The 22,224-nt window shown below is 37.9% G+C and overlaps 2 protein-coding genes across 8 annotated transcripts in view; both read left to right on the plus strand.

The window, feature by feature from the left end:
• LOC134801584 (muscle calcium channel subunit alpha-1-like) overlaps positions 1 to 14,304 on the plus strand; it is a 42,548-nt gene extending 28,244 nt beyond the window's left edge. The window contains exons 2-4 of the mRNA XM_063774201.1: positions 11,638 to 11,830; positions 13,686 to 13,791; positions 14,161 to 14,304. Coding sequence (XP_063630271.1) covers positions 11,640 to 11,830; positions 13,686 to 13,791; positions 14,161 to 14,304 — 441 coding nt within the window. The 5' untranslated portion in view covers positions 11,638 to 11,639. The remainder of the gene's footprint in view (positions 1 to 11,637; positions 11,831 to 13,685; positions 13,792 to 14,160) is intronic.
• A 19-nt stretch (positions 14,305 to 14,323) lies between these two features.
• Positions 14,324 to 22,224, plus strand: part of LOC134801579 (voltage-dependent calcium channel type D subunit alpha-1-like) — a 43,084-nt gene continuing 35,183 nt past the window's right edge. For 6 of the 7 annotated variants that reach the window (XR_010145700.1, XM_063774188.1, XM_063774191.1 and 3 more), the window contains exons 1-9: positions 14,324 to 14,427; positions 15,500 to 15,606; positions 16,527 to 16,676; positions 18,291 to 18,502; positions 18,855 to 18,958; positions 19,673 to 19,845; positions 20,448 to 20,548; positions 21,635 to 21,750; positions 21,933 to 22,035. Coding sequence is in view for 6 of the 7 variants with exons in the window: in XM_063774188.1 (XP_063630258.1) it covers positions 14,336 to 14,427; positions 15,500 to 15,606; positions 16,527 to 16,676; positions 18,291 to 18,502; positions 18,855 to 18,958; positions 19,673 to 19,845; positions 20,448 to 20,548; positions 21,635 to 21,750; positions 21,933 to 22,035 (1,158 nt within the window). In the remaining variant the exon portion in view is untranslated. The other variant, XM_063774189.1, reaches the window with a different exon arrangement.

A 22,224-nucleotide genomic window follows, 5' to 3' on the forward strand; every position in this document is an offset into this window, starting at 1 on the left:
ACAAATGCAACGAGCGGCCTCAGTGCACGCTGCTCAAGCTCAAAATCCCTTGGACGCTCGACGCTGCACGCCCCGCTCGACGCGCCGCTGGTCGCTCGCCACTGAGGCCGAACACTTATAAATTTAATTAGTTAGTTTATGGGGACCCCCACAGACTTTTAGTGTTATAATGAAACTTTAAATAGAAAAGTAGTTTTTGCTTCGTATCGGCTTAGGGTCAAGCTAAGCTATCGAAGCTAGATATACGTACATTTATAAATGTATACATATAAAAATATATAGAACAATAAACTCTCTTCTTTCTTTTCTTTCTTTCTTTTTTTCTTTCTTTTTTTCTTCTTTTCTTTCTTTCTCTTTTTTCTTTATTTTCTTTCTTTCTCTTTTTTCGCTTCTTTCGAAGCGGAAAAAAGTTTTGCTCGCGCTTCGCGCTAGATCAACTAATTAATGCTAAAATATTACTTTGCTAAACCGCGAAAAGATAACGTGCTAGTCAATCAGTGCTAACCTTTTATACTTATACTTGCGTATTTTTTACATGCAATATACGCACACCCTCCCACTGCAAAAAAAAAATACGCATACCACCACCAAAAGAACAATACTCGATACGTGTGTTTCGCCTCTCTACAAGGCATCCTCAGGAGATGTTGACGGTCTAGCGCCAGGCAACGGAATGACCTGTATAATGACCATAGTCTGTATCTTTAGGTATTTAAAAAAGAGTAAACAAAATCTATCCTCATATGGCTTCTTAAGCCAGTTGAGGGTAGATGAAAACATTACATGATCAAATAATGTAGGTTAAAATCAGGTCGTTCAGTAACAGATCCAGGTGGTTTTGTGTTTGGTTGGTTAATCAATAAATGTTATAACTCCTCGAAAATCTACAAATTATATGTTTAGTATAGAATGGTAGGCCATATATATATAAAAAATCGTTGTCGCCAAGTCTGTTTAACGTAAAGCATATCCAGTCTGAAAACGCGAGCATCGATTACGGCGCGACGGGGTGCCTCCACAGGGGATCGAGGCCAGATACTGCTAATGGATAGACGATACAAAAACACTCATAGTCTTTCAAGCCTAGACGGGTCTAACAAAACCATGTTCAGGTCTTTCCTGTGGACATACATAATAGTTAAGGGCTATAAAGGTTAATTTTCTTACATGAAAGGTACAAATTCCTTTTATTTGGATAGGTATGATAAAATCATTACCTAATGCGATATATGACAATGATGACAAGCCGAAGACGTTTTGAGTCGACAGACTAAAGAAGAGTAACTTCATCTCAGTGTTACATGCGGTGACTATTTCATGTATATCTCTGTGATATCACGTAATGCGTACTCACATGAAAAGAACTGCGGATGTAACTCGGTTTCGTGGAAAGGAATATAGTTTATTTACATAGTTATATATTTTTACAGCTTTATTTACATTTGCGTATGAACTGTGCTAGTAATAGTATATATCACTTGATCAAAGAGTATGTGAGCGTTATTATTCGGTTGGTATGCGGTTTTTATAAATAAGCATAATTCACTTTAAGATATAGTTATTTACGATACAAGTGCGGAAAAGAGGAATTACCTATTCGCACGTGTATCGTACAACGTTTTACAGTACATATGGCCCTTTAAACTTTTGACATACGCACGAAAAGTGCTATTTTACGCACTAGTGCGGGAATAGTTATTTACGATACAAGTGCGGAAAAGAGGAAATACGAAACGAGTGGCGATAAATTAAAACACGACCGAAGGGAGTGTTTTAAATCGACACGAGTAGCGAATTACCTATTCGCACGTGTATCGTTCAACGTTTTACAGTACATATGGCCCTTTAAACTTTTGACATCACACGAAAAATGCTGTTTTACGCACTAGTGCGGGAAAATAGGACCATATGTACTGTAAAGATTTTTTTAATACAGTTGCTCAAAAAGTGCTACTTTACGTGGCTGTTTAGCGTGTGGAAAGTTGGTTTTCGCGAACTAGTGCTTTTTACTTTTCCAATTTTTTTTAAATTTATATTTGTTCCAATTCACGACTACTTATTGATGAGTGTTAATATTAGTTTCCTTTAAACGTCGTAATCAACAATATTAATGTAAAAGTATGAAAAATATACATATTTCATATGATATTACTTACCTCTTCATCATTATCATACGTTTATTTTTTAATATTGAATATTGAAAAACCGTTCTTAATAAGTTGTCTGAATGGAATGGAACGCCTGTCAAAAAAGAGGCGTTTTTCTTACTGCAAGCATTTTTTAAGTTTCCAAAACATGAATCTAGTATTTTAACTGGATAAGGCATGATGGGTGGGGGAAATGAGCGAACGGGATCTTATGTATTTTTCAGTAGGAGTAGCAGCGAAAGCGCTATTATTGTTTGTCCTTGTCACAGTCTCACATTTTTTTTTATTCCCCGCCTTAAAGTGGTATGGGCTATGGTGGGCAACAAATAAATTCGACCAATTATAGTGTCGCATTGCCTATGTTTTGTCCCTCACTTCTATAGGATCCTACCTTCTATATACAATAAATTACCAGTCCACATAAAAGCACTCGAGGACAAGAAATTTACTCAAAAACTGAGATTTTGGCTCATGGAACGCTGTTTTTATACTGTAAAAGATTTTATGAATCATACGGAATGATGTGTTAGAGTCGCACCAAACAAAGTCTGCAGCGGATTTGATAGCCCACGCAGTGTAAGTGTTATGTATACGTCATAATTTCATAGAACTTTGACGTTTAAAATTACACTTGCACTGCGTGGGCTATCAAAATCGCTGCAGACTTTTTACGGTCTGACTATATAGAGTCTGGCTAGCCAAAAATTGTTGACACATATTTCGTTGTTGTATCACCAATTGTCTATGATTTAAAAAAAAGCTAAAAGTCAGTTGTCAATTTATGTCAATCATTCACATTGTTGTCGGTTTATAAGGGATATATTTTAAATAATATTAATAATGTCTATACTGAGTGAGGTTCGCAAACTATTATTTAGGCTCGTAAATAATTACGACAACGTGCCAAGTCCACGTGTAGCGTTATATAACGAAAAACTGCAATGTTTACAACTCCTTAACAAATGTAAACAAATGGCTGCTATTTAAAATGGCAGATTTAGTAAAATTTAATACCAAAAAAAAACTATTTTACCACCCTAAAATAATAAATGATCACCAAAATTATAACACCATTATAATGTGAAATGATTACCAATTTACTATCCTATTAAAGGAAATGACACCAAACTAATCATTATTAACCCAAAAATAAAAAATGATTACCAAATTTCAAACCCCATTTTAATGTGAAATGATAACCAAATTTTGACATCTTGCTATCCTATTAAAGAAAATGACACAAAAAGTAGGTTAGGTTAGGTAGGCATGCGGTGCGGGGTACGGGGGGTTGAGCGGGAGGGGCTAGTAATTTTGGCATCAGTTTACTTTATTTGGTAATATGTACCTATACATTTTTTGGTAATCATAGTGGTTTATTTAGGTGAAAATATCGCATTAATTTGCTCTTCAAGATTTGGTGATCATTAATGATTTTTGGTGATCATTCAATATATTTGGTATTTGAATATAATTTGAAGTGCAGTCGCAATTAAAACGGTGGTACTTTTTAGGCCTTATTTTTTTGGTGTTCAGTAGTTTTTTTTGGTAAGCATGATTTTTTTATTTAGGGTACCAAAGTATTTTTTGGTGGTCATTATATTTGTAGCCTAAACAAATTAGGAGGTTGGTGCTCTATAAATATTTTGATACTTAGCATTTAGCATATTTGGCATAATACTTATGTATTTTTTTTGGTCATGGATTAATAATTATTACGGTATTATCGAGCTAGGTCTTATTTACACTACATTTAAGTTTTCGCCTTGTTACAATGGTATATCGTGAGAAAGTGTTAACATATGTGTTTATCGTTGACTGTACTTTACATAGTGGTAGAAATTATGTGAGCTGGCTTTGACTGCACGTTAACGTATATTTAACTTATATCCTTAGGTACCTTGCGTGTGCATAGAAAATCTAAAATATTTTCGAGTATCAAAACTATAATTCCTACTACACAAAGTGTGACCAGCCAAAGATTTTTTGATTTTCCCGCCAAACATTTAAGTAAAATTTCAGTACCGAGGGTCGCACTGAAAGATTCGGGAATGGGACACTTAGAAATAACATAATAGAAACAGGCATATAATTTATAAAAATGTAACTCTTTATAAAACTTTTAAGGTATATTCCATTTGGTTGTCATTTGTATTTAAGAATTACTGGCAATTTGAAAATTGTATGTCGAACATTATTTGAATTTTTGGCCAAGTGATTTTTCGGATCATATTTTTAAACGGTTTTCAATATGCCCTCAGCGAACAAATAAAAGTTACAATGGGCTTCTGTTATTTTTTTATGAACTAGAGTTCATCGTACGCTCGTTTGCAGTTAAAATTAAATATGAAAGTCACTTTCATTTTATCCCATGGGTGATCTTAAAGAAGCATGTCATTCCAAAGCGACGTCAAAAATTTAAATCGCATTTGTGCTGTTAATTAAAAAGTTGCATATCGGCAGATTTCAACATTCCTAAAGATTCATATGACAACAGTAAAAACATCTTTTATATATATATATATATGTAAAAAAACTTCAATTCCGTTGGCTACTCCACGAATTTCATACAAAACCACTAAGGCCCCAAAATCGCCATACAAAAAGGACTTTGGGATTATGAGCCGTGTGCATTACAGAATGATTACTTTCAAAAGAAAATTTATATGCGTGGTCAGTTTGAGTTTAAGTATGCATTAAAATAAAGATTGACTGTCTAGATGCGACAGTTTTCTCTATTCCCGACATTTTCAGTGCAACCCTCGGTACCAAGACTCTATTAAAACCATTTCTTAAACTACTTAGTGTCTTCTAATTCTAATCCGAATCTGTTTCTATATTACTGACTCTTTTTCACTGATGTTAAGTTACAATTTGTCGGATTAATTTAATGTTGTATATTATCCTAAGAACTTAAATGCTAAGTTAATATCATAATATCATAATCCTCTATAATATTTGCATACTGTTTAAAACAGTTGAGAAAGGTGACACATATTTTATTTTTACACTAACACATGTAATCTTTACCCTTTTTCTGCGAATAAATGTTTGTTTGTTCCAAAGGCAGCATTCGATATTGTTTTTATAAATATACGATACACAAATAATCGTAAATAACGGTACTTAGGTAATAATAATACAATGTTTTATATTTACAATTGTTTATGTCTTATAGAACACGCATTTGAAAAAAAAAAACCTTCATTGAAGTGGGTTCCATAGTCGAATAAAAACTAGAAAAAAACACCTCTTCATAATGTCAGAAATTTTCACTGCGAAAGATCGAACTTACAACAACATTGTTTTCCAATCTTAAGTTTTCAAAAAGTGCTTATAAAATTAGTGAATCAGAGTTTGAAATTGATTTAACACCGCCAGACATTTGTGAGAAGGCTGCAATTGCAAATGAGAGTGCTTTGCCTGAAAAATCTAAAAATAAGTAAGGTTTGAATCCCTTACTTGATGTTTTTCTTATTTTTTCGCAACTGTATTAAAAAACCTCGTTCGATACACGTGCGGAAATGTCATTCTTCACTCGTCCCGAGTCTTGCCATGAGCCGTAGGCGAGTGATATCTCGGTACCCGTGAAGTAATGAAATACACTCGGCGTCACGGAAATCGCACACCCACGGATTTTTGTTTCAAGCCGTTATAAACCTTATGTTGTTGAAGGTAAAGTATGAGTGTGTGGGATCATTTTAAAGAGAATTTAACCCTTCATTTAAAAACAATGCAATAGTTACTAAAGAGTAAAAAAAAGGCACCTTTTTTAATAAGAAATAAAAATCGTATATTCATGCAAAAAAATCAACAAATTAAAACACAATAAAATCAACAAATATCGGAATACAAATGCCTAAAACTAAACTTAAAACCTAGTGTTGCCTCCTCTGGCCTTAATGACTGCCTCCATGCGAGCCTTCATGGACCTCACGAGAGACACGACGTATTCTTGAGGAATAGCATCCCACTCTTCAATGACGGCATCTCGAAGCTGTTCCAGGGTCGCAGGTGCAGGATTACGTGACCGCACCTTCCGTTTTAGCTGATCCCAAAGGTGCTCTATGGGATTCAGGTCCGGACTCCTTGCTGGCCACTGCATGACGGTGATCCCAACCTGATCAAGGTAGTCCCGAACAATCAACGCTGCGTGGGAGCGGGCGTTATCCTGCATGAATGTGAATCCAGGACCGACAAATTCGGCGTATGGAACCACATGGTCCTCCAGGATCTCTGTGATGTACCGATGAGCAGTCATGGATCCCTGGCCTCGACCACCACCAGTGCGGGAAACACAAACGAGCTCGGTTTTGCCGGCGAGGGAAATGCCACCCCAGAACATGCAGGATCCTCCTCCGTATCCGACGGTTTCTTCAAGACAGGCCTGTGAATAACATTCCCCTTGCCTCCTGTACACTTTTCTGCGCCTATCGTTGCAGAACAGGCACACCCTGGTCTCATCGGAGAAGAGGACAGCCTTCCATTGGTCGACCGTCCAATCCTTGTGTTCGCGAGCAAACTCACGTCTGACTCGCCGATGCTCTGCCGTCAATTTGGGACCCGTAGCCGCTCTATGGGGCATGATCTTCTTCTCCCGCAACCTTCTTCTTACTGTAGAGACACTCACCACCGTTCTCCGAACTGCTTGCAGCAGCTGCTGCAGCTGGACAGCGTTGGAGAAACGGTTCCGCAAAGACGTCGACACAATAAAGCGGTCGTCTCTTTCGGAAGTGCAGCGTTGTCCTCCGGATCCAGGCTTCCTGGTGAAGCTTCTAGTCCTCTGGAATCGATGAACTGCTCGGAGAACTCGGAAACGGCTTATGTTGAGTTGCCGAGCAACCGCAGACTGCGTCATTCCTGATTCCACCAGGGCTACTGCTTGAGCTGCTTCTGCTTCCGTGGTATCCATTTTCTTTCTCCAGCTGTTCCGGTGTGACCTCTGTGAACTCTGGATACCGAATGACCCATATTCCACTTTTACCCCCCCTTTTAAACCTATCCAAGGTAACGCAACTAGCGACCCTTACAACGCGTATTGTAGGTGTTCTTTCAGAACGCCGTAATTTCGTGATTATTATTATTTTTCCCAAAAATGCTTTACTCATGTTTTAATGCTTATTAATTGTGCTTTTAAATGATGTATATATTGTGAGGGTATAATACATATGATAAGAGCTATATTCGCTTAAAACAAAAATCGGTGGGTGTGCGATTTCCGTGACGCCGAGTGTACTTTCCGCCCTAGAATCTAAATGTACTATTACAGCATTAATGAGTAAGTGTGCTTGCCTTCACAATGGGGCCTGTTTACAATTGTTTAGTGTTTATTGCTTGTTTATAATTTTCTTTTAATCATCTGTAAGAATTCAAACGCCACTTCACATAAATAAATCCTAAGTAATTTGCGGTTTTTGAACACATCATAGAGGGTTTATATGTATGTGTGGGTAGATAAAATCTATGAACATACATAAAGTTAGACCAAGAAAAGTCTGCAGAGATTTTGATAGCCCACGCAGTGCAAGTGTTTATAATTTCATAGAAGTTTGACGTTTAAAATGACACTTGCACTGCGTGGGCTATCAAAATCGGTGCATACTTTTCTTGGTCTAACTCTACGTAACTTTCCTCCCCTTTTTACGTCAGTCTGATAAAGAGCCCACTATTGAACTCTATTTAAATGTTTCAATTTGCAAAAATCGCATTTTCCTCCGCGGGCAAAAATCTCCTTACATTATAGATAATTATACTTAGCTTACTAACGATACAAACTAGAAGTAAAAATACCCAAGACGATTAGCATCAGACGATTTCAGTCAAAGCTAACTAATACGCTCCCAAAGTCCAATTTAATCTTGACCTCCTTTAACGCTTTGATCTTTCCAATCTGGGGGTCAAGGTATACTGGGTGAGTTACAGATAAAATGTATTTTGAATCGGACAGCAGGTGCGCGGGATTCTCTGACGCGAATAGAATATAGGACACATTTAAAGGCAGAAGTTAGTTCGTTGACAGTTAAATAGTGAAAATATAAGTTCAATAGCTACAATAGTACATCGTGCAACGTGGATGCAATATTCACGAACCGTATTCAATAGCCGTAGGCTGGAGTGAATTAAAGACTCCAACAATATTCTCACCCCCGGAACTACACACAATGTTTTTCATCACACTTGCGGAGAATAAACTAAATTTTAAGCGAAATCATTCTTAAATACGATGACATTTCAAATATTCGTCCGCTATATTGAAATTTTTTGGCAGTGTAGGCATCGAAGCCCCATCGAAATTCAGCCACAATTGAAAATTGTGTAAAAATATTTTAAACGGCTATTAAATTAATGAATACTCAAAATATCTAATTTTACCTACGCCCCGCTGTTTGAATAGTTTTTATAAATAATAGTTGCGAGCTGTAGACGTTTCTCTATCACATTACATCCTGTTCTTTAAATGTTCCATACAAAAAAACTGTCTAGTGGAAATACAACTTCTAGGAAATGATTTGAAAATATGAATTGAATTTGGCGACTACGCACTATCATACATTTTAATGATAATCTCCACTCTATATAAAATTATAAACATAGGTATATGTACTTAAGTGTATCTTTATTATAGTGCCCAATGAACCAAATCTACATAAGTTTATACTTCCGCGTCTAAACACATGGCACGTGTCTATTTTAGTGTCCACAGACACACACGCGGCCATTATTACTATAGTTATTCCAATCCTTTGAACTAAACACTCGTAATAAAACATTTGACCTTTTTCACAGCTTCGAAACTCACATAAAAGTGGGTGTAACTCTTTTGAAATTGCTTTTAACAAATAGATAAACGGAACATTTTATTTCAAGTCAACTACATTTTTTTTTTAATATTGCGGTTTTTTTATGTTGTTTCTGCTCAGAATCACGAGCTCTCGAAGTAGCTAAGCGTGCACGCTCTTATTTTCTAAACATTACATTTATGAGCTATGGATGTTGTCTATGTATATAATATGTAGGTATATGAGTATGTGTTTATCTACTTACTTACTTCACTGGCTCAGCGACCTAAAAAGGATCTTGGCCTCTGACACAAGAGAACGCCACTCTGCCCTATTCTGCGACACTTTACGCCAGTTGGGTACTCCGAGGGCGGACAGGACTTTTAGGGCTTCGTCACTCCAGCGTCTGTCTGACGTTATCCACCCGAATGCCCTACATACGCTCTCCTCACAGAATGATTTTCTCCCATTCCCTCCAGCCAGGCTAAGGAGTCGCGTGGCTTTAATCTCGCCATGTATGTATTTATCAATATACAGACAATAACTAGTCGTTTAGGTACAAAATTATACGTGAATAGTAGAAAATAAAACAGTTCCCGTAAATTAAAGGGCTGGTAACCCATGGAGCTTATTACCACGTCTCCTTCTTCTACCTTGAAGGAGAGGCCATTTTAAGTCTAAATAAAATTATTTCGTTAAATATAAATATATAATCAATGAATGTATATACTGTAAAAATTGTACTAACCAAGCATGTGTTATTTTAATAAATGGCTATTCTGATTCTGATCCTGATTCTAAATAGAAAATAAACAACAGACGGTGTTATCGCTAAAGATTTCTCCCAGACAACCTTTTGGTAGTATAACAAAGGTGCGTGCCAAAGCATAATAATATAATTATTGTTGACAAAATCTAGTTCTCTTAATTTTAATGGCCAAGGCAGTAATTTAACAAGACAGGCCAGTAATCCAAAGCTTTCCGCCATTACTTGTTATGTCTCGCCTACATTAGCGCTCGATAATAATACATTTATGTCTCAATTTATGGACTGTACCTCAACCATGAGTTCGTTAAGACGTTTACGCTAGCGACTGCGTAAACTCACTCTTATATGTCGATCACACTTAACTGTATTTCTACCACAAGTTTGACACGGTAAATTATTTGCTGTATATCTAAATCAAGATATAACCACCCCTGTAATTAAGTAAAATAAATATTCATTGGAAAAAATACACAGAAGATGAAATACATGTTGTATGTTGTTCCGACATTTAAAATTGAACTAAAAAAATAATGTTATGCTTATAATATGTGACATGTAATTATTGTTATTAAAGAAATATTTGTTTTTTGTGACTTCAAGCAGTCGCTAGCGACTCATGGTAAGGCTACAGGCTGTTTATGGGGCCATTAATGTAAACGTGAACTGATTTCGAATTCAGAATGCTGGCGACGGACGACATTGTCGAATCAATTGCGGCAATACGGAAATTATAACGGCGCTTTTTGATATTCGAACGGCGATACAGATTGTCACGTTGTACAGTCACCTGCAATAATATGTTACACAACGAAGGCCGCAAAAATATCTGACACGATCTTATTTGTAGAGCCATATGAGCGTGTCATATATTTTTGCGGCCTTCGAAGAGTAACATGTTATTGCAGGTGGCTGTACCTTACGTTGCACGTTTCGTATAATCCGGTACAGTAGCAATGTACAAATTGCAGAACATTCCCAAAAAGCGGAAACGTTCTCGAGAATGTTCTCAGAACATTCCTGCAACATGGAAATTATTGTTTAAACAATTGTCCAAAATCGTTGTAGTTACTCGGGAGGATTAGGTAAATATTGTCCAAACCATATGCTTTACTTGATAAATAAATTCTCGTTCTCGGTATAGCTTTATTTGACGTTCATAAGCGCATTGTAATATGCTTACTTGAATAAACTATTTTTTATCTTTTTATCTTTTTATCTCGAGAACATTCTCAGAAGTTACCGAGAAATTCTCATGTCGAAAGTTTCGCAACTTTGGAAAGTTCTCGTGAGTGCATTGCTACGGTACAGTCAAGTGTCAAAATATGGGTACACAAATCATCTCAAAAATATGTCCCATAGCTCTTATAAATCTTATAATATGTCAGCGAATTTAGAACCTATTTTTGCGTAAGTTGTCTACAGCCATATTTCGTTTTACAGTATATAATTATAATTATGGCCTTTCAAACTTTCGTCATAGGCCCGGAAAGTGCTCATTCCTGCACTAATGCGGGAAAGTAGCACCATAGGTAAATGTTCTGTAATATAGTTAGTTACGATACAAGTGCGGAAAGTAGGAAATTCGGAACTAGTGGTGATAAACGAGTGATAAATGTAATTACCTATTCGCACGTGTATCGTACACGTACAAGGTTTTACAGTACATATGGCCTTATAAGTTTTCGACATAGGTACATACATGGGCACGGTATAAGTGCTTATTCCCGCCCGCGCGCGTTAAAGAAGCACCATAATATGTATAGTTGGTCAAACCAATTTGTCAGTCAGTAAGAACCAGGAAAACTATACTCATCCTTTTCTTTTGGGTGCTAGTACTAGTGTAAGACAAAGATAGTATGATTATCTCTGTCTATGTTTGAAATGAGACAGTCCTTTGACTTAATTTGACACACTATATTATGCACTGTATTTTTTTTTGTTACAGCAATGGCCGACGCGGCCTCCACCCCCGCGCCGCCCACCCCAGGCACGCCGGGCGCGGACGAGACGGCGCCCGCGCCGAAAAAGCAGGCGCGCTCGCGCGGCAAGCCGCAGCCAGAGAAACCGAAGCGGAGTCTACTGTGTCTGGGCTTGAAGAATCCGCTGAGGAGGCTGTGCTATGCGATCGTGGAGTGGAAGTATCCTTTTAAAAAAATATGCTGGTGTAATTGTAAATAGTATAGAAATTTTGTTAAAGGTGTATATTTGAAGCATTGCTTTATATGCGTGTGAGACGTGGACACTGACACAACGGGACAGAGGGCGATTGGAGGTCTTAGAAAAGTGGTGTTGGCGGGGGATGCTAAGGATTAGCTGGACAGAAAGAAAGACGAACGAAGTGGTCCTGAGCATGGCGGGAGAGAAGAGATGCCTGTTAGATACAATAGCTAACAGAAGGGGCAAGATGGTTGGCCACCTAATGCGGCACGACAGATTCTTTTTGAACATCCTGGAGGGCAAAATTGAGGGGAAACGACGCAGAGGAAGGCCCAGGCTCACATATCTCAGCCAAATAAAAGATAGAGTTTCTGTCATGTCGTACGAGGGAGTTAAAAGGCTGGCCCAGCAAAGAGAAGAGTGGCGATTACTCCACCGACAAGAGCATAGCTCCTAAATATTGATGATGATGATGAGAAATTTTTGACTACAAACTTTTCTATCAGATATTACGACAACCACTGTCTTGGAGGTCAATTCTTACTTATATTCCGATATATTTTCGGTGTTTCTTATATAATTATGTCTTTTCGTTCATACGTGGTACATGACTGTATTGGAGTGAAAACAGAATACATATATTTGCATATATGAATGCTTCTTTCTATTTCGGTCTTCTATTTTGTTAATGCTGGAGCCACACTAACGGGAAATGCCGTTGATTATCGCGATAATCTCAGTGTGGCCGTATGAAAAGTGTCAATTATCGCGATAATCAACGTCGTTTCCCGGCGTTTCCCGGTAGTGTGGCCCCGGCATTATACAAAATCAAAATAAGGAAATTTCCTCGCTTTTGTTTTGGACGGGCGGATGTTTTTAGCCATTTTTATAATGATATTTTCCGGTCGTTTAGGATTTCGACGTCGACATGACGCAAAAAAAGCTGAAAAATAAGTGTTGTATCTTAACGTTAACGAGAGATATAAAAATGTCAATGTAAATCCAAATGAAATAAATCTACCTACGAGTAAATGTGTTTGTAAACATTTTCGCCAGATGTTCATGCAGACACATAAATTTATAATACATTCGCCGTCAAATACTACGGAACGGGGGATGTGCTTAAAATGTCTGAACGTGCACTTGAATGCCGTAATAGTATTAGAAGTTTTGTTCATATATTTATGAACACCATGGAGCCACCACCAATAACTATTTATGTTTTTCTGGGCTTTTAGCATCAAACACCTTATTTAATTCAGTAAAAGTAGGTACATAGATTTAAAGTACTTAATTTAGGTACTAAAATGTATTTTTCTTTGGCATCCTAATAAAAATCTTGTAGACTGTGTGTATTGTCAGCACAACGTAAGAACCAATATTTACCTAACCGGTATGAATGAGTCTTATACTTAGGTATAGTAGGTATATATACTATAAGGGCTCTATCACACGGAACATCCCGTTTTTTGCGGGTACGGTTTTCTGCAGGGTCCCGATTTAGTATTTAGTAGGTATACGTGCAGTATCCCAAACAGAATGCTTGTGTGGACGTAACTTTATTAGCACGTAAAACAGGATCCTGCAGAAAACCGTACCGGCTAAAAACGGGATGTTCAGTGGGTAAGAGCCCTTAGGCTATCAGTTAAGCCGTAGGCTTTATCATTACTTAATTTTACAGCACATCAATTTCAATTTCAATTATTTATTCATAAAATTTAGGTATATTTTATACGTCATTATCTCATTATACAATTACAGCGCCCCTTAGCTGTTATAATGCTGTAAAATTGTATCTCGATGAATATCAAATATATTTCCTTAGCGCTATCCCAGACCGTTCGAGTACATGATTCTCACAACTATCTTCGCTAACTGCATAGCTCTGGCTGTCTTCACACCCTTCCCGTCCGGAGACACAAACTACACTAACGGAATATTGGTGAGTTGCTTAAAAACGTTGATTTATGTGGTGTGCCATCGCTCGAACCACATATGAGATAACACCCATGTAACTATGTAACTTGGGCCAACTTGGGCCTATTCGAGTTAATTTCATAACTAGCAGCGCCATCTATTGCGCTACTCAAGAAATAAAGATCTTTGATACATTTACATAATTGTTGGTTACAGTAAAAACCTGTTTTTAGTGAAAAAGCGTTCTTCCTAGTTAAAACTCATTTTCCGTATCGCCTTGTCAGTGTATACGTGTTTTCACTAGTTTTCTAAATTTACATTATAATTACCTACTCGACGTTGGCTCTGTATGAGCTCTTCAAATACGGCTTTAACACATCTTAAATTATTTCAGGAAAAAGTAGAATGGATATTCATGGTAATCTTCACTGGGGAGTGCGTGATGAAGATCATCGCATACGGCTTTCTGTTCCACCCTGGGGCTTATCTGCGGAACGCGTGGAACAGTCTGGATTTCACCATCGTCACTATTGGGTAAGATGTCATTTATTCTTCTTCACTGGGGAGTGATGAAGATCATCGCTTACGGCTTCCTGTTCCATCTCGGGGCTTATCTGCGGAACGCGTGGAACAGTCTGGATTTCACCATCGTCACTATTGGGTAAGATGTCATTTATTCTTCTTCACTGGGTAGTTCTTGATGAAGGTTATCGCTTATGACGTTCTGTTCCATCCTGGGGCTTATCTGCGGAACGCGTGGAACTGTCTGCATTTCACCATAGTCACTATTGGGTAAGATGTCATTTCCTTTCCCTCTTCCACGTCGAATCATCATGAACATGATAATCATTGATAGAAAACACCAATCAAAACTTAAATAATGTATGGAAAAAGTTACTTAAACTTTCGTAATATCTGTCATCCAGATACATGTTTTTATTTGTTTGTTGATGTATGATCATTGGCTCATTTGGCTAGCCCCCCCTCGAGTCTGATGCGTGTAATTTTCCTCGATAGCATTGAATTGGGTATCCCTCCTTTTTTTCGATGGGATATGCCCGATAGGTCCATCTATCGTTTTTATTATACCTAGGCCTACCTAGGCTCATCGTCATCATTGGCCTGTAACATCAATAAGATGATGGTTTAAACAGCGTCCATATTAAGAGTGCGGCACTTCCGCAAATGACTATTAAGTCCAATGCGAGAGCGGCAGCCGCGACCGCATAGCTGGCAGGAGAATGCCGTGCCTAATGACGAAGGTGGGAGAGCGGCGCGCTGGTGTCTCAGTTCTCGCATAGTGTGAAGAAGGCTAAACCACGCTTCATCGTGTGCAACTACCCCTTCACCCAGGGTTTTCCTCCAGTGGTCGCAATCTTCGGCCTCCCTTTCCCAGTTGGTGGGAACGATCCGGAAGGACAACCTAGGCTAGTAGTGTTATATTTAGGGCGGATCACGCACAATAAACGAAATCTTTGAGTAACTAGAAGCCCTTTTGTGAAGTCTATTATGTATCTCCACGTCCCTCATAAGTGAGAATTTGCACTAAAGAGTATTTGCACTAGAGAGTTTGAGCGTTGGCGTCTAGTCAGCGCTATGGAAAATGGCGTTTCTGTGCAGTTGCGCCGATGTTGCGTCGAGCAGCAGCGACAGAGTTGGCTAGACACCGACGCACGGAAGACGCTAGTGTGGGGTGGCCCTAAGAGATCTAATAAATTGTTAATATTTTTCAGTATAATGAGCCAGTCGCTGCAGGTTCTCTTCAAAGATGCGTTCGACGTAAAGGCGCTCAGAGCGTTCAGAGTGCTGCGACCGCTGCGATTGGTCTCCGGCGTTCCAAGTAAGCACGTTCACACAAACGTACAAAATTTCACTAATTATTTAAACCTAGTCTTTCTAAGATGGCATATGGTCGAGAAATTGGGACAGGTTACTTCGTGGCGTGGCCTAGGGGTTCATGGCGTTAGCCGCGATAGCTAAAGACGCCGGTTCGAATCCGGCCTTCACCGCTGGAAGGCTTCGTCACTTTTTCTTTAGTAATAAATGTATGATATGACATCTATTTCAGTTTACCTATAGTTATTTAAGCATAAAAAAAGGGAAAATGACATTTATTTATTCCCTATCAACAGTGTTAATAAGCGTTAATAATTAATAAGTTTTACTGACGTTGATTCCAATTTAACAATTTGTAGTGGTTTTGAACTGGTTTTAATAATACTTTGACGATCGTATTGGTAATTAGCGCGTATCTCACGCACGACTTTCATTTCACTCCGCATTGCACTAATCAGCGTTGTATTATATGCCTAAATTTACTTATTAACAGTAACTATACGTTACTGCCTGCAACATAAATATGCGACGCACGTAATTATTTTGTATTTATTTAGCATGTAACCTTATGTTTAGATTTACTTGCTCTCTCTATACTTGGATACCGAGAATATAACACATCTTCGGTAATGTTTCGTTTCACTTAATCTCCATTCGACCCTCAACCGATTCGATCAACTCATTTGAGCGTGAGGTCAAGGTCGTATAAAAATAATATCAACGTAACAAGTTGGTAAATCTGAATGAGTCTGGCAATTTTTTTGTTAAATCTGACAGTCGGGCAATAATTTTTTGCACAATCTGACTAAGTCGGGCAATTATTTTGTGAAATCTGACAGTCTGGCTATTGTTTTTGTTAAATCAGACAAAGTCTGGCTAATTTTTTCTCGCAAAAATATTCACACATTTCCTGTCTTTTTCCAGGTCTCCAGATCGTGCTGAACTCCATCCTGAAGGCCATGATACCGCTGTGCCACATCGCGTTCCTGGTGCTGTTCGTCATCATCATCTACGCCATCATCGGCCTCGAGCTGTTCTCTGGAGTCATGCATAACATATGTCATAAGAATGAGAGTATGTATTTCTGGTCCCCTTTCACCGTGCTGACAATAGGCTACAAACATTTATGAAATATATTTTTCATCACACTTGCCCGTAAAAGGTGTTATTAGACGTAGGCGATGTGGTCCGTAAATCATAAATTTCGAGGTAGAGCTGTGTACGAAGTGTGTTGTGTAAAAAGTGAATGTACGAAGGAAATTAGGCAGACGTTTTATTTCGCTTTTTTTCCTACAAGTGTGATGAAAAACATCATGTGTGCCACTGGGGACTACCACGAGCAGTACCGTAAAACGGGGTGAGTGGGTTTCGCGGGGAGAGTCGGGTTATGAGTGGGGAGAGAAGGTTTGAGAGGGGGGTGAGAAAGGATTTGAAGACTGCTACATAAATAATGTATTCCAATTTAAAATGGGGCTATAGTAATACGCATAATAAAAAAAAAATCGATCCAACAATCTTCCAAAATCACCTTTGTATAAAAAACCCTCTCACCCCAAATAAGAGGCACTACGGGGTGAGGTGGGTTTTTCTCTTTATCGTCAAAGTTATGAAATGGAACTACCCAAAATAAAATACAAACTAAAATACAAACGTCCGAACCACTTATTATATACACCATTCAGTTTTCACATGTAAAAATAAAATTTTATCGATGTTTGAAAGTTAAATTTCACCCAACTCACCCCATTTTACGGTACAGGAATTAAAACTCTATTTGGTTTCACACGTATGCAAAATTTCAGCACATTCGGATATCGGGAAGTGGGTCAAATTTAACTTCCAAGATTTGATTACCAAGACGATCGACAAGGTCTTATTAAAACCAGTTCAAAAGCACTAATACTATGTTAGTGTGGATCAAATCGTGGAAGCAAAATTCAACCCACTTCCCGATATCCCATTGAGCTGAAAAATTATGTATCCACACTAACGGGGCAAGTTAAATTAAACGATAAAACTTTGTAAATAATGACAGTAACTTGTATTATAATAATTACTTCCTTCTAAGTCGGTCCCTCTCTACTGAGGATCGTGACTCCGCTTGCTAACTTTTTCTATGGCAGCTCTCCACTTCTTCCTCGGTCGGCTGCTTTGTGGAAAGGGTTGCTGAGTGTGATGTCCATCTGGGCGGATATTTGGTCACACCATCTCGTTGGACTTGGTCCTCTAGGCCGTCTGCCGTCCACCTTTCCCATCACCACAAGTCTCTCTAAGTTGTCAGTGCGACACGTGCAGTACGTGTCTCTGCGAGCTACGTACCCCAACCCCTCACCGGACCGAAGTATCTCAGTACTCGTTGAAGACAGATGGTGGATAGTCTAGGTTCCTTTTCCAATTTGAGCTGCGCTAATATGGATACATTAGTGCGGCGTGCCGTCCAGGGTATTCGGAGCATGCGGATTATAATAATACTAAATAATACGTAACTGGTGACCGAAGGGCTGGCGGCTACCTCGCACAACGTATCAGCATTGCGATACAGCGAGGAAATGCCGCCAGCATCCTTGGTACAATGCCTCAGGGGCCTATTTTAGATTTAAGCTAGTTAATAATTTCGTTTAGTAGTACCACTGTATATATATTGTATGTAAATAAATGATTTAAAAATAATACTAAATTGTTTTTCAGGTGGCAAATTGACAATGGGCGAAGAAGAAAGACCGTGCAGTACCGAGTTTAACGTTGGTCACAATTGCGGACCCGAAGAAGTATGTACACCAGGGTCCCCACCCTGGCCAGGGCCGAACGACGGTATCACCAACTTTGACAACATTGGCTACGCTATGCTCACGGTATTCCAGTGTATAACACTTGAAGGATGGACTGACATTATGTATTGGGTAAGTGTTTTTAATACGCAAAGCCGGCTAAAGACACTACAGATTTTTGAAATAAACTTTCCCGTCTTAGGCGAAATTTTGTTTCGGAGGAAAAGTGCCCACAGCAAGGATTTCGTATGTTGCCCAAGGCATTGAAAATGTTTAACTTTTCCTCTACTTCAAAAAGTTTAGAGCCTCTTAAAACGCTGACATAAGCAAGCCTTCTGACAACTTAGTAGGTATTCCAAAACTTACTACAGTATACTACAGACAAACCATAGAGAAATGGCAAGCAAATGATGTCACATAAATATGTTTTTCTAAATGGCATGCAAATGATGTCACATAAATATGTTTCTCCATTTTATTTCAGATATCAGATGTGAAGGGTTCTTCCTGGCCTTGGATCTACTTCGTGTCGCTGGTCATCTTTGGAAACTTTTTCGTTATGAACCTAATTCTTGGTGTGTTGTCCGGGTAAGTTATGTAACATATATATTGTAGCATTATATTTGGTTTATACCAAGTTTATCATAAACTACGTCTTTCTTGTTCTGAATTGTTAGACTTTTATGTTTAGGGATTATTGTATGTAAATAGTTTAATATTAAAATAATAATTTAGTTTTCAAATGCAGATGCTCAAATGCCTTTTGACACATATAGTCTGGCAAACAAATATTGTCATAATATTATACTGATATAGACAAGACGCAAAATTCAAAATTTGTACGAGAGGTCCATCCTTCGTGTATACATTTTTAGGGTTCCGTACCCAAAGGGTAAAACGGGACCCTATTACTAAGACTTCGCTGTCCGTCCGTCCGTCCGTCCGTCCGTCCGTCCGTCCGTCCGTCCGTCTGTCACCAGGCTGTATCTCACGAACCGTGATAGCTAGACATTTGAAATTTTCACAGATGATGTATTTCTGTTGCCGCTATAACAACAAATACTAAAAACAGAATAAAATAAAGATTTAAATGGGGCTCCCATACAACAAACGTGATTTTTGACCAAAGTTAAGCAACGTCGGGAGTGGTCAGTACTTGGATGGGTGACCGTTTTTTTTTTGCTTTTTTTTCGTTTTTTTTTTTTTTTTGCATTATGATACGGAACCCTTCGTGCGCGAGTCCGACTCGCACTTGCCCGGTTTTTTCAAATTCGTCGCCTATAACCTCCTCTTTTCTTCTAGAGAATTCTCAAAAGCCAGTAACAAGGCGAAGAATCGCGGAGACTTCCAAAAGTCACGAGAAAGAAAGGAGTTTGAGGAGGATATGAAGGGGTATCTCAACTGGATCACCGTCGCTGAGACCCTGGACCTTGAAAACGAGCCCAAGCAGGAGAATGAAGGGGAAGATTCACAGGGTCAGTATGATTTAAATTGTCCTGTTGTTGTCGCCCTAACTATAGACATGGCAAAGCAAGACAAGGTCTGGTTGGACCAAATCAAGCCGAAACGACTTTGCAGAGCTGCTGGATCACCCCAGGAGTCAAAACATGTCTGTGATCGATGCGGCAAGAAATGCTGATGGCCATTGCTTTACACAGCCATTGCAGTCGATGTAGGCTGCAGATTACCTCCTCAAAATACTTCCTTAGACACTGTAATTATTATTTGCAAAGATTCTGTGGCCAATGACGATGAATTATAATTTATAAACCACACTAGTCATGCTAGCTGAATTTCTGAATGTCAATTTCGGCTTCAAATCACATCTCGATTTATTTACTTTTTTTTGTTATCTATGCTGTATGAATAAATGTTTATTCTATTTTATACAGTGAGGTTTTGGAGGAGTTACGCTCTGGCTTGATTGAATTCCCGGCCGATGTTTTCTACATCATGGAATTTTCAAAAAAGGAGTTTAATTACTGAAATTACTTCCTCCTACATTTCGATCTGAAATTATATAAGTATACTTATAATAGTGGAAGTTGGCCGAAAGATTTTTATTTATTTGTTGCAGGTAACAATTACGAGAGAACAAGCAACGAGGGATCCCAAATAAACGTGGATACAACAGAAAACACAGGCACCTGCAAAGTTTATTTCAAAAGATTCGATAAGGTATACATCACCGCCACAGAAAGTAGAAAGAACTAGGAAAAAAAAGGCCAGCCAGGGCCAGCCAGCAAACTATATCTAGATGGACCTGTAGACCTGAGCGCCTGCTGCAACCATCGAAAACTCGAAAATCGTTATTGGTCTCTGTTTCATTCTTGCATATTCGAGTGATAGAGAGGTAGATAACGATTTTTGATTTTATAGTGATGTGTAAAATGCGAAAAATTTACAAAAAGTTGAAAAGTTTTATTATCTGAGGAAATTTTTTAATTTTGATTTGTGATATTATGTTTTCCATAGTTATATAATATGTACCTATATAAAAAATTTACGAAATTATAAACCAATTTTTAAACAAGCAGATACGTCTGCGTGCGACATTCCAAATTTTCTATTTGATATTATAAACCTTTACATAATTTTGAAAGTCATATTTCTCAAAAACTCGAACTTTTTTAACAATTTCATGAAAATCAAAGGAGTACAGCCAGATAGCCGAAAAAATGAGTGCATTTTCCCCCAAGTTGAAACGGATAAGCTTATATCTTATGACAATTTTTCATTTTACCGATTACCGCTCTTAGTTTTAGTATGACGATCATTATGAGTTATTAGACATGTATTCTGTTATTTATTGAGTTTTTTTCAATTGGCATGATTTTCCACACTCTTTGCAGATGTGGATTTTTTGTGTTTTATTATGGTGTTCCATGAGAGTTTCTGCTGTATTTCTGTATTGGTTACAATCCGGGCATTTTAGTTTTTTACATAAATGGTTGATTAATTCTTCATTTGTCTCAAACGCCTGCCAGCATTTTTCACAGAGAATTTGATTATGATTTTCCTCGCAGTGTTTATGGTACTCTTCAGTGGTTGTGAACTCTCTTTTTCAATTTGACGATAGTTCTCAAATTTCTTTTTAAATTATAAATTTGTAATTTGATTATCATTGTTGACATTGTATAATTATGTTTGCATGCTAAATTACTGACGATCATAATGTAAATTCATATAGATTAGCGTAAGAATAATTTATACTGTAATTTATCATTATGAAATAAATAAACTAAACTAAACTAAACATTGCAGGTGAACCGCCGTATGCGTAGGGCTTGCCGACTTGCTGTTAAATCTCAGGGTTTCTACTGGGCCATAATCGTACTTGTGTTTTTAAACACAATGGTGTTGGCAACTGAACATTACAAGTAAGTGATTTAATTTTATATAATATCAGTGTCAGTATAAGACTCAAGCTCTTTTGTCGCCTAACTCTTGCGTTTGCACCTACACATATTCTAAAATGACTAAGCAATAAAAATGTGCAAATTTTTGCATGTTGCATATTTTGATGTGAAAAAAATTTGATAGTCATAATTTTTATTTTCAGGCAGCCGACTTGGCTCGACACGTTTCAAACTTGTGCGAACTATGTGTTCGTTGTGCTCTTCACTATGGAGATGTTGATCAAAATGTATGCCCTTGGCATTCAAGTGAGTACCTATTGCAAAAATATGTTCGTTAATTTACCCCAGTACAATGGCTCGAACAACGGCAATTTATTGTTTAAACCAGTAAGCAGAATTTAATTTTAGACAATATGACCTTGAAATTATGACGTCCTTAATACGGCCATGCTTCTAAATTACGATTTGATTTTTTCTTTACAAAACATACAAAAA

The sequence above is a fragment of the Cydia splendana genome, chromosome 22 (assembly GCF_910591565.1).
Source record: "Cydia splendana chromosome 22, ilCydSple1.2, whole genome shotgun sequence".
Taxonomy (NCBI): Eukaryota; Metazoa; Arthropoda; class Insecta; order Lepidoptera; family Tortricidae; genus Cydia; species Cydia splendana.